At 40.5% G+C, this 12,039-nt stretch overlaps 1 protein-coding gene across 3 annotated transcripts in view; it reads left to right on the forward strand.

Annotated features, from left to right (window-relative positions):
• Positions 1-3,981: 3,981 nt before the first annotated feature.
• The window catches only part of LOC106313617 (vacuolar cation/proton exchanger 4), an 11,661-nt gene continuing 3,603 nt past the window's right edge, over positions 3,982-12,039 (forward strand). Inside the window, exons 1-11 of one of the 3 annotated variants that reach the window (XM_013751486.1) lie at positions 3,982-4,336; positions 4,424-4,491; positions 4,603-4,631; positions 4,905-5,101; positions 5,200-5,475; positions 5,558-5,710; positions 5,865-5,981; positions 11,319-11,372; positions 11,515-11,631; positions 11,720-11,810; positions 11,932-11,968. In XM_013751486.1, the coding sequence (XP_013606940.1) occupies positions 4,043-4,336; positions 4,424-4,491; positions 4,603-4,631; positions 4,905-5,101; positions 5,200-5,475; positions 5,558-5,710; positions 5,865-5,981; positions 11,319-11,372; positions 11,515-11,631; positions 11,720-11,810; positions 11,932-11,968 (1,433 nt within the window). In that variant the 5' untranslated portion in view covers positions 3,982-4,042. Of the gene's footprint in view, positions 4,337-4,423; positions 4,492-4,602; positions 4,632-4,904; positions 5,102-5,199; positions 5,476-5,557; positions 5,711-5,864; positions 5,982-6,088; positions 6,579-11,318; positions 11,373-11,514; positions 11,632-11,719; positions 11,811-11,931; positions 11,969-12,039 lie in introns of those variants that run through there. The other 2 variants (XM_013751487.1, XM_013751488.1) reach the window with 2 other exon arrangements.

The raw sequence follows: 12,039 nt of genomic DNA on the forward strand, positions 1-12,039 counted from the left end.
TTATCCGGATCTGGGGTTCTCGGATATCCGGATCCGGATTTAGATCCTTAAAATAAATAAAATAATAATAATAATATATATAAAATATTAAAAATAATTTAAAAATAAAACATATAATGTTTTTAATTATTTCTATGTATAATATTATAAAATTTACATACAATTTACATATACTATTATAAAAATGAAAATATACTAAATAAAATTAGTTTTTATATATAGATATTACTATTTTTGAAATAGTTATTAATAAAACTTACGGATCCGGATATCCGGACTAAAAAATCAAGATATCCGGATCCGGATCCGGCTTTGACGGATCCAACATTTTATTATCCGGATCCGAATTCGGCCTCTCCGGATATCCGGATTTTCGGATCGAATCCGGATCTCGGATAAAAGTCTCAGGCCTAGGTGGAAGAGCAAAGTAATAGTATGTTTCTTGCGCGGACGGCAGATAAACGTTTGCATCAGATTTTGTGTGCAAACGAATACAAATAATAAATATGGAGGAGATAAACGTTTTAGCATAAAGAAGGAAAGAGAGGAAGCATGATCGAGTCTCTTCTTGGTTGACATACAAGTACAAAAATTATTCTTTGTCAACATCTCCACGTGAGTTTTGAAAAATACTTAGTACCAAAAAAACGTTCTCTTGAACTCAAATTCTGCTGCCAGGATTAGTCATTTTGGCTTAGAACTTTGATCCCGCCAATTTTGATTACTCACGCAGTTATTGTTTTTGTTAAGTCTCTGAACAGCTTGACTTAATATTACGCAGATTGACAATTGTAGAAATAAAATGTGGTGTTCCCCCTTGACGGTATTAACTCTTAAGTAGTACGCAAAACAGCATGTCTAAGTCAAGCCCAGGAAAGCTTTTGCCAAATTAAGATGCAACAGATATAAGCACTGTTCTTTTCATTAACGCGCGACTAGCGGCTGCGACGTCAATTCTAAAGAGAAAGAGGGAAGAAAATTGAACGGAATCAGTTTTTAAACGCAGAGAAGAGACCAGAGGAAAGACGCAGAGGAGAGAGAATGAAGGTAATTGGTCGCTGTTATTTTTGGCGTCAACGGACTTTGCCGACTCCGTGTAGTTTTTGCTCGCTGCGTCTCTCCTCCTCCCTCCGAGCAACCATTAAAGATAAAAACAATGAAGAAATTTCAGTCGCTGGTCGCAACCGCCGCGAGAATGAAACGAACAGGGCTATATTAGAAACACATAAAACAAAGCATATCTTTCTTACTACAATTACAAAAAAAAGTAGAGGGGGGGGGTGTATTCAGCTAAAAAAAACTAACTCGATAAGCCAAGACAAAAACATCCGCTGTGAAGTCTTTTGGGTCACCAGCACAAGATCAACGGGATGCTCGTTACCTTTGTCAAGGAATGTTATCTTTGTTCCTTATTTTTTCATTTTCAACCGGGTTTGATGTCTATTGTCAAGATCAAACTCAACCGCTGTTGGTCTCTTGTGGCGTTTTTAGTCATCAGAAGAAGAACCCATGAGCTTACTGGCCTCACACTCGGTATTTAAGAAAATAAGAAGATACGTTGTTTGCATCACGAATGAAATTGAGTTAGGATCCCTCATAAATTAGTGGACTCCTCAACAAAATGAGCCCATCTCGAGTGATTATGCTTTTAAAAGGCCCGTGTTTTCTGGTCCTAGTAGCATATGCAGCCATTTAACGCACATCGATCGTAGTGATATATAATATGCCTGATAGCTGCTGGCTGTGCAGTTCGGTTTACTTTGCCTCGATGAGAAAATTAAAGCTCAATAGCCAGATGGGACACACACTCTCTCTCTCCTTAACTAACCACACACAAACCATACAATCGTCTCAATTAACATATAATTTCTACAAAACTGATTTAGAATGCAAACATATGAAACCTGGAGCCCCAAGTATAAGTCTAAAACTTAGTCCATATCTTTAAGAGCATATTATATCCTCCCTCTGGTAAACTCATAGCCTATGACTGAGACCACACATTTGACATAAGACCAAATCCAAATACCACAACAGTTTTAATGAAGAAGTTTTCATTTCTAAAACCAAACAAATATCACCCTGATGGCAAAACTGAAAGCTCAACCTCTATGGGTACCAATGGATATTTAATTATCAAAAACCAACCACAGATAAAGTCAAAAGAGAGTGGTACATTAATATTACTATTATAACTGACAACTCGTTTGTTACTGCAAATGGAAGAATATCGATTACAAAACACTATCAAAGAGATGATACATAAGGAAAACACAAAGGATACAACAAACTAGCAAATATCATGTAAACCACTACTTGGTTAAAAGATTGTAGCTGAACTATATTGCGGCTCTGTAACAAGAATGACGTTCATGTGAACCATTTTCTTGTATTGCTGCTGCTCTGTACACACAAGTCTTCCTTTTATACAAGTTAAATAGGACTCACGGTCCTTGCTTGTATTATTAAATAAATATGGCGAAATTTTCAAATGTAATATTTTGGTTGGGACCAAATGCATATAAATATTCAAAGCACGTAGTTGATTATAGGCTACTTACTGAAACAGACAATAAAATAAAGTTATGGAAACTTCGAGGGAGCTTCGCAAGATGGAGACATAATAAACTAAGAGCACCATCAACGCAAGCGCTTGATGGAGTGCTTCTTGGTGGAACCCACCATAAAACAAGAAAACAGAATGCTTAAAACGCCAGATTAGGCGTTGCTGCTTGAACTGTTTCACGGGTCCTACTGACACGTGGCGGTCCGCGATTGGTTCGTTTTTATTTTTTTTATTTTTTTAAACATAGAAAAAAACCAAAAAGAAAATATAAAAAAAAAATTAAGCACCCCGCTTAGAACAACGATTAAACTAGTTGGGGTGCTTGAGTTGATGGTGCTCTAATGTGTTTCGATTTGTACTGATTGTAGAACAACGACTTGTCAAACTCGTGTGGAAAGATTTGACCCAACTAGGATATATGATGACAATCGTACATAACTCCAATATTCAAAATAGAAAGTTTTAGAACTAGCTTAGCTACCTAGTTCTCAGGGATGGTCGTTCGATTTCTGGGGTAGCAAATAAAATAAGTATCAAAAAAAATTTCAAGGATCAAAAATCTCTTATATATTAATTGAGAAACATTACAACCTTTAAGTGTAGCCACGTGTCGTCACCAAAATGAAATTCAGAATTCTTAGAAAATATGTTAGTCCAATTAAGTACATATTATACTTTTCATTTAACTAATCATAAAATTAATTAAAGTTTACAATTACTATTTTCTTTTCTTTCATTAAATAAAAGCTACGGAATTACCAAATACGACTAATATATATATGACAATTAATGATTCAAATAATAAATATTTGATAACAATTTATATCTCATCCATCGTTTTTGTTTAATTTTATATTATTAAAATAAATTAAACAATCAAATTTGCTATAAAACTAAAATTTAGATTAATTGAGAAACATTTGAAAAGATGTAATTATTATTATATTTATATGATTACTAGAGAAACATTTGAAAAGATGTAACATTCCCTATATATTACTAGAGAAACATTTAAAAAGTTTAGAACATGTAGTTTGTACTAATTAAAAAAGTGTCATGCTAAGTTGTCACTTAATTGGAATATTAATTTGTTTACGTGGCGGCTTGAAAATCAATTGAGAATTTTGTTAGTCTAAAATTAAATTGTTAGGGAATGTTATATTATATAGTATGTCTATTATGATTTTCAAATGTTTCTCTAGTAATATATAGGGAATGTTACATCTTTTCAAATGTTTCTCTAGTAATCATATAAATATAATAATAATTACATCTTTTCAAATGTTTCTCAATTAACATATAGGATTAGAAACGGTATTAAATCTCCCGCTGTAGAAGGTCTAGGCATAAAACGTTGACCTAATTAAAAATGGATATACAAAGACGTCAAAAACATATATTACAAGGAAATGATACAAATACTTGCGTAAGAGACACACATTAGGTTTTTACCAGAGAAAGAGAGTCAACGAAGAAATGTCTTTGATTACTACGGAAGCATCGCCGAGTCTCTCCCTCATAGAGAATGGCGGCGGAAGCGACAAGCGTACGGCGGAGTTGTCGAGAAGTAACCGGAGAACGGTACAGAATCTATCGGCGACGTCGTTGATGAGGAATAGATCGGATCTGAAGCTGATTTCGAGAGTTCGTTGGGAGTTTATGAAGAGAATGTTAACGAATCTTCAGGAAGTTCTTCTCGGCACAAAACTCTTCCTTCTCTTTCCCGCTGTTCCCCTTGCCGTCGTCGCTCACCGCTATGGATGTCCACGTGTAAGTTACTCAATGTTTTTTGCTGGTTTCAAAATTACTTTTCCAGCTAAATTATCAGTATGTGGTTGCTTTGTGTAAACAAAACAGGCGTGGGTGTTTGCGTTGAGCTTGCTTGGATTGATACCTTTGGCTGAACGTATTAGTTTTCTCACAGAGTAAATATTTACTGCTATATAAATCTCTCTCTCTCTTTTTCACATAATTTTTGAGTTCCCAATTTTTTTTTTTTTTTTAAATCTATAAACTGTTCTCTTCTTCCTTATCAGGCAAATTGCTTTCCATACTGGTCCAACAGGTGAGATCATCTTTGTTCTTGACTAGCTAATTGTAGGCATTTGAATTGTACCGAGTTAACCATCCCTAAACCGACTTCCGTTAGAATAAACTGATTAAATTAATATTTCTTTACACTTGACAGTAGCCAAATAGATAAAAGGAAATGGAAAGTAATGCAAATTTTGGTTGTTTGCATTTTTCCCCATATCTATGTCTGTGTAGTTTTAAATTTTGTTTGAATACCTGGGAGTATGAAACTAATAAACAGTTGGATGAATGAATATGAATGAAGTCGGGGGATTAATGAACGCGACATGTGGGAATGCAACGGAGATGATAATAGCGATTCTAGCGGTTGGACAGAGGAAGATGAGGATTGTAAAACTCTCACTTCTTGGCTCTATCCTCTCCAATCTTCTCTTCGTCTTGGGCACTTCTCTCTTCTTTGGTGGTCTCTCCAATCTCCGCAAACACCAATCTTTTGACCGAGTTAGTCCTAAACTTATCTCTTTTACTTCTGCACACTCTTTTCAATGTGATTTACGTTTTAATCCAATCTTCATCTCTTTAATTGTTTTTAAGAACAGAGACAAGGAGATATGAACTGCATCTTGCTGTTTCTTGCGCTATTATGTCATACACTACCAATGATATTAAGATTCGCAACAGAGGCTGCTGGGGGATCAGCAACAAATGCTACTAACGTTTTAGTAGTTCATCCAACAAGAAACGAAGATGGATCAGATGTTCTTGTCTTGTCAAGAGCAAGCAGCTTCTTGATGCTCTTTGCTTACTTGGCTTTCCTCATCTTTCACCTCTTCTCTTCTAGTCTCACTCCTCCACCTCCACCTCCACCTCCTCAGGTTCTTTCCCCCTTTCTCTCTCTTAAAACTCTTCACAATTGTAATTACCTTGTCCTTGTATCTAAATTAAATATATAAAAAGAGGGAAGAAGAAGAAGAAGATGTTTATGACGATAACGTGAGTGACAAGGAAGAAGAAGAAGCCGTGATTGGAATGTGGAGTGCGATTCTCTGGCTTATTACAATGACACTACTCGTTGCTTTGCTCTCCGACTATCTTGTCTCCACTATTCAGGTGTTTTTTTAAAAATCTATTTTATGTCCTAAAATGTTATACGTATACGGCATATGAGCCAAACCCTTTCAACTGCCATCTGATTTTGAATTTATAAATGTTGTCAGCGTTTTTGTTTACTAACTGTAAATACACTTATATATGAAATGGATAGGACGCAGCAGACTCGTGGGGATTATCGGTGGCATTCATAGGAATAATATTGTTACCAATTGTTGGTAATGCAGCTGAGCATGCTGGTGCCGTCATCTTTGCCTTCCGTAACAAACTCGTACGTCTTTATATTATTACTTCTTTCTAATTTTATAACAACAAACAATTCATCAGTCTCTTATATGATCTTTTTTTTTTTTGTAACACCATATTTCATTCGAATAGAACTTTAAACTCCAATGTTTATGGGAGCCATTACACATGCTTCATTCCAGAGGGCTTGCTTTGCCAAAGTATCAGCCTCTCCATTTCTATTTCGTTGAATCGAAAAAAAGGAGATAGAATCGAAAGCTAAAGAAAGACAGCCTATGTCAGCCACGATGCCATAGATTTCTGTTACTTGTTGCCCTGAATTGAGTGCGTTAACCAGTAGGAGTGAGTCTGTTTCACATCGTAATTGCCGGATGTTCTTCTCAAAACAGAATTGCAGTGCTTCCCGTAGCGCCAGGCCCTCTGCTACCAGAGGAGAATTGACGTAGTGACAGTGTGCTAGGATCGATACCTTCTCTGTTCCTTCTCCCACAATCCAGCCGAGTCCCGCTAGTTGAAGATCTTCTCTCCAAGCTGCGTCCGTTTGAAGCAGCGTTGAGTTTGGTAATCTGTTTGGGGCTGAGCTGCTCTGTGTTGGTGGTTTAGTGGGTGATTCAGGTATTTGAGCACAGAGCCATTCCCGTGCTGATGCCATCGCTTTTGTGATAATCAGTTCCGCTGGTGTCTCTTTGTTGTTGAAGACGTAGTCGTTCCTTGCCAGCCAAAGATGCCATAATATTCAGGGGGCGAGTGGTCCTGCGGTAATGCCTGATGGAGGGAGACACACCAACCTGCAAAGATCATTCCAACAACCAGGCAAATCTACTAGTCCTCTAGTGTTCACTCCAATTGAGAAAGGTGCCAACTTCCACACTTTTTGTGCTAATCCACAGTGAAAGAATAGATGAGTAATAGATTCAGGGCTGTTGCATCTCTTGCAGTTGATGGTGGAGGTGATGTTCCAGACAGCCAAACCTTCGCCCACTGGTAGTGCTCCTCGGAAAATCTTCCATAGGAACAGTTTGATCTTGGGGGCAGTGTGGATTTTCCATATTCCAGCATTCCAGTTGAAAGTGTCCCTCTCCTGATTTATTTCCAGTAGCTCTGCCTTCTCCATAGCTGCTTTGTATCCCGTCTTTGTTGTGTAATCGCCTGATCGGGTCTCCAGCCAAATAAGCTTATCAGGTGCTCCTGTTCGACTGGGTTTCAGGCTCAGGATTTTGCTCTCTTCGTGGGGGACAATACGTCGAATCGCCTCTCTGTTCCAGTCTGAACCGTCGGGTAGAAGGAGGCAAGCTACGGTGAGGTCTTGTTGATTTTCCTGTACTGGTCCCATAGGTCTGATCTGCTCAGTACAGCTTAACCATGGATCGTTCCATAGCTGTATCATTTCTCCGTTGCCTACTGCCCATCCCGCGTTGCTACAAATGAGATCCCTTCCTTTAAGTATTCTGCTCAGCAGGCACGATGGGTGGTGGATAAGTCTCCAGCTTAGCTTTGCTAGGAAAGCATCGTTGTAGCTTTGGAAATCCTTGAAGTTTAGTCCTCCTTTTGCCTTTGGTTGAGTCATCTTAGCCCAAGAGACCCATGCCACTTTTCGATTCCCATTGCTTCCGTCCCACCAAAATCTAGTGAGTGCTGATTTAATTCTAATACACAGCGAGGTTGGGAGTGTGAAGCAGGTCATAGCATGGGAGGGGACTGGCGTTAGAACACTCTGCAACATCACCATCTTCCCGGCTGTGGAGAGAAACTTATTTGACCAGCTTCCGGCCTTTACTTGGATTTTGTCGACGATTGACGTGAAGAGGTCTCGCTTTTTCCTGCCAAAATGTTCCGGGAGACCGAGATACTTTCCAACGCCCCCTTCCTTGTGTATCCCGAGGATATCCTTCATAGCTGTCTTCATTGCGTTCGGGCTTCGTTTAGAGAAAGTAACTGAGGACTTATCGGCATTGATAACCTGTCCCGAGGCAGTCTCGTACTGTCGTAGTATAGTGGTGAGGGCTGTCGCACTAGCTTCATTTGCTCTGGTAAAAAACATGGTGTCGTCTGCAAAAAGGAGGTGGTTGACTCGAGGACAGCCGGTAGCCACCCGGATACCCGCCATAGCACCACTTTCTTGTGCTCTGTTACATAGTCCCGAGAGGACTTCTCCACACAAAATGAAGATGTATGGAGATAAAGGGTCTCCTTGGCGGATTCCCCGACTCGGTTTAACTCTTCCTCTAGGCGAACCGTTGATGAGGAAGGTGTAAGTAACTGAAGAGACACACTCCATGATCCAGTTGATCCAAGTTTGATGGAATCCCAATCTCCCAAGGACCAATCGGATGAACTCCCATTCGAGTCTGTCATAGGCTTTGCTCATATCCGTTTTGACCGCCATTGAGCATATTTTTTCCGCCTTTGAGGTTTGAAGGAAGTGTAGGACCTCATGGGTGATGAGGACATTGTCGGAAATAGCTCTTCCCGGCACAAATGCGGACTGATTTTCCGAGATGATCAAAGAGAGAAGTGGCTGAAGGCGTTTCGTCAAGATCTTGGAGATGATCTTGTAGTAGACATTGCACAGGGCGATAGGCCTATAATCCGCCACTGTCTGTGGACTTCCTTTTTTTGGAATCAATCTAACGAAAGTATCATTGATTCGCGCTGGAAGGATACCAGAGGTGAAGAACCCCTGTATTTCCAAGATTATTTCCTCCCCAATGGATTCCCAATTGGAATGGAAGAACCCGGCTGAGAAACCGTCAGGCCCGGGTGCTTTATCCGCGTGAATGGAAAACACAGCCCGTTTTATTTCTTCCGGATCCGGAATGCGAACCAGAAGCTCGTTCTCCTCCGCTGTGACTTTTGGTTGCAGTGCCATATTGACTATATCTTCTCTTTCTCCTGGGGTACTTGTAAACAGGTCGTTTAAGTACTGAACAATCACTTTCGCGATTTTCTCTTCCTTATAGACAGGTTTTCCATCCGCGTCTTCAATAATGGAGAAGTCGTTAGCGCGCTTTCGGTTTTTTGTTGTAGCATGGAAAAAACCGGAATTGCGATCTCCGAGTCTTAGCCACAACAATAACGAGAGTTGACGGATCCCGAAAATCCGTCTTCTTCTTCTTCTTCTTTGTCGTGATCATGTTGGCTATGGGTTGGTTTTCTGAGTCTTGAGTAGATGTTCTCCTGTCCGAGCTATCTCGCGAGGTTGTAGGTCTGGCCCCGTTCTCATTTGACCCTTTTTGTGTCACAAGTCTTCTTCGGCAGGTCGGGGTCCTTGTTCTTCCGCTTGCCTATATCGTTCCCTTCGAGCAGCGCTCTCCGTTGGGTCCGCTATTGATGTGTATTGCTTCATAGCGTTATGAATGTCTCCTATGGCTTCTTTCAGTGCTTCTTTAGGTAGTTCCTCTTGTGTTCTCTGTAGGGGAGTCCCCCCAGCAGAGTTCGGGTTGGCTCTTCTTGATGCACTCGATTCCTCTTTTTCCCCTTCAGAGCGTGGGAATCCCCTGTCTCTGAGGAGACCTCTATCCTCACGAAGAGATGAGTGGTGAGAATTCCTTCGATCTCCATGATGTATGGCAGAGTGAGAGTAACCTTCTCTATCGCTATAGCGGTAGTCCTGACCTCTTTGCCATTGTGAGTCTTTGTCTTCAGACCTTCGTGTGTTTGAGTCTCGCAGCTGTCTTTGCTTATCTCGGAGATTGCTGTACTGCCGGGTTCCATAGTAGTCTTCATTTGGTCGGCTGTATGGGGACATGCGAACGTCCCTATGGTGGTCTGAAGGTGCTTTACCACTCGGAGGTCTTCCTCGCATCCTACTGGATTCATCTAATTTGGAAGATAGGACATGGCCCTCTTTGTTACTCTCCGCCATAGCCAGCTTCTCTTTCTTCTCAGCTTTTGCCTTGAGGAAATCCCTGGCCTCATGGTCAAGGCGGTTGCAGTAGGAGCAGTGTTTCGCTAGTTGTTCATATACCAGTGTGGCTGTGACTTCTCCTTTTGGAAACTCAACAACTGAGCTTGTGATGAGGGGAAGTCTCCCGTTCACTTTCACTCGCATTCTTACATTGAGAGAGTTTATTTCGGCTTCTTCATACACTCCTATGTCTTCCCCGATTGCTCTGATTGTTCCTTCTGTCCATAGGTGTACTGGAATTCCTTGGACCTTAATCCAAAACGGTATCAGAGAAGGGAAATCAGTCGCCATTGTTGGGTTCCATCTTTCTACAATCACCATCCATTTTGCATATTGGTAGGGTCGTTTCTCAAGGACCCTGAGGAGGTCTTCTTCTTTGTCAAACTGGAATTGGAACATGTCTTGCCCCAAATCCGAGCCCATAGGTCTGAGGGGAAGGCTCCCGTTCACTTTCATTCGCATTCTTATATTTAGAGAGTTTATTTCGGCTTCTTCATACACTCCTATGTCTTCCCCGATTGCTCTGATTGTTCCTTCTGTCCATAGGTGTACTGGAATTCCTTGGACCTTAATCCAAAACGGTATCAGAGAAGGGAAATCAGTCGCCATTGTTGGGTTCCATCTTTCTACAATCACCATCCATTTTGCATATTGGTAGGGTCGTTTCTCAAGGACCCTGAGGAGGTCTTCTTCTTTGTCAAACTGGAATTGGAACATGTCTTGCCCCAAATCCGAGCCCATAGGTCGGGTTTCCGTAGCCCAGCGCTCTGCGAAGAAAGGTAGTAAGGACCATATCTTCTGAACTGATGGGTTTGTGACTCTTCCGATTAAGGTAAGTGAGTGCTTCTGTAAGAGGTACGAGTTGGCTGGCTCTGGTACTCTAACACGTGCCTTTCTTGGTGCCTGATAAGGTTCAGACACTATCGCTTTGCCTTTGTCTGCAGCAGAAAGTCTTCTGTTGTCCATTGTTTGTAACGCAGTGTAGGTTACTGGGAGAGTTCTTCTCTGTTTGTCGGTTCTTTGTAGCGACGAGTTGGTTTAAGATGTCTTCGGTGGCTTGTGGTACTTCGGAGAGCCTGTTGACTAGTTCGGTGAAATCTCTTCCGCTGTCTCCTTGCTTTCTCTAGCTCCTGTCTTTAGTGGTTCGTCGGTGGAGAGTCTTCGAGTGGCATGGCGGTCCCGCCGACTCACGTCGGGGGAGTGAACCCGGCGTTTTGTTTCTTCACGCGGTGGGTTTCAGCGAAGTGACCACTGGATAAAGCTCTAAACGGAAAAGATTTGAAAAGATTCTCTGTTCTGATTCGGCGGAAGGTTCTAAACAGGGAAATATCTGGTGGGTAAAAGAAAGTAGTGCCCAAAGTCAACTAGCTAGGGACCAGTCTCTTATATGATCTATCTGCTCGTTTTGATTCCGGAAAAAACTTTTAAGTTGATAGATACTCTTAAAACGTACAGGATATAACTCTGGGAATTGCGCTTGGGTCTGCAACACAGATTGCTTTGTTCGTGGTAAGCTAATTGAAGTTCACCAGACAACTATGTAGAGGCTACATTATTATTAACTATTATGTTACTATTTTAATTTTGACAACCTGGTGGTAACTAATTATTTAAAAATTTGTAGCTGACAATAGTTTTTATATAAAAATAGGTACCAGTCACAGTGTTAGTGGCATGGGCAATGGGAATAGAAATGGACCTTAACTTTAACCTCCTTGAGACCGCATGTCTTGCCTTGTCCATCCTCGTCACTTCCTTCACATTGCAGGTGCGTTTTCTTCAGTTTATTTGACTGTAATTAAATATAATAACGAAGATTTGTGTAATTTTGATTGAATACATTTTATGAATGATAGGATGGGACTTCGAATTATATGAAAGGCTTGGTTCTTCTTTTGTGTTATATTGTCATTGCTGTCTGCTTCTTTGTCTCTAATTCACCTTCAGGTAAGCTTTGCCGTTTTTTCCCTTAATTGTTTATATTAGTGTCTTCAATTTTCAGTATTGCTACTGTTTTGTACGATTAATAGTATGCAATTCATTTTGTTTTGCACTTTCTCAACTGCAGCCGAAACAAGTACAACTAATCATACATTGACAAAAAGGTATGTTATGTTTACTAATTAATCATGTAATAGGGTGCACTACTTGGTTTTTATTCCCCCCCCCACCCCCC

The sequence above is a fragment of the Brassica oleracea genome, chromosome C9 (assembly GCF_000695525.1).
Source record: "Brassica oleracea var. oleracea cultivar TO1000 chromosome C9, BOL, whole genome shotgun sequence".
Taxonomy (NCBI): Eukaryota; Viridiplantae; Streptophyta; class Magnoliopsida; order Brassicales; family Brassicaceae; genus Brassica; species Brassica oleracea.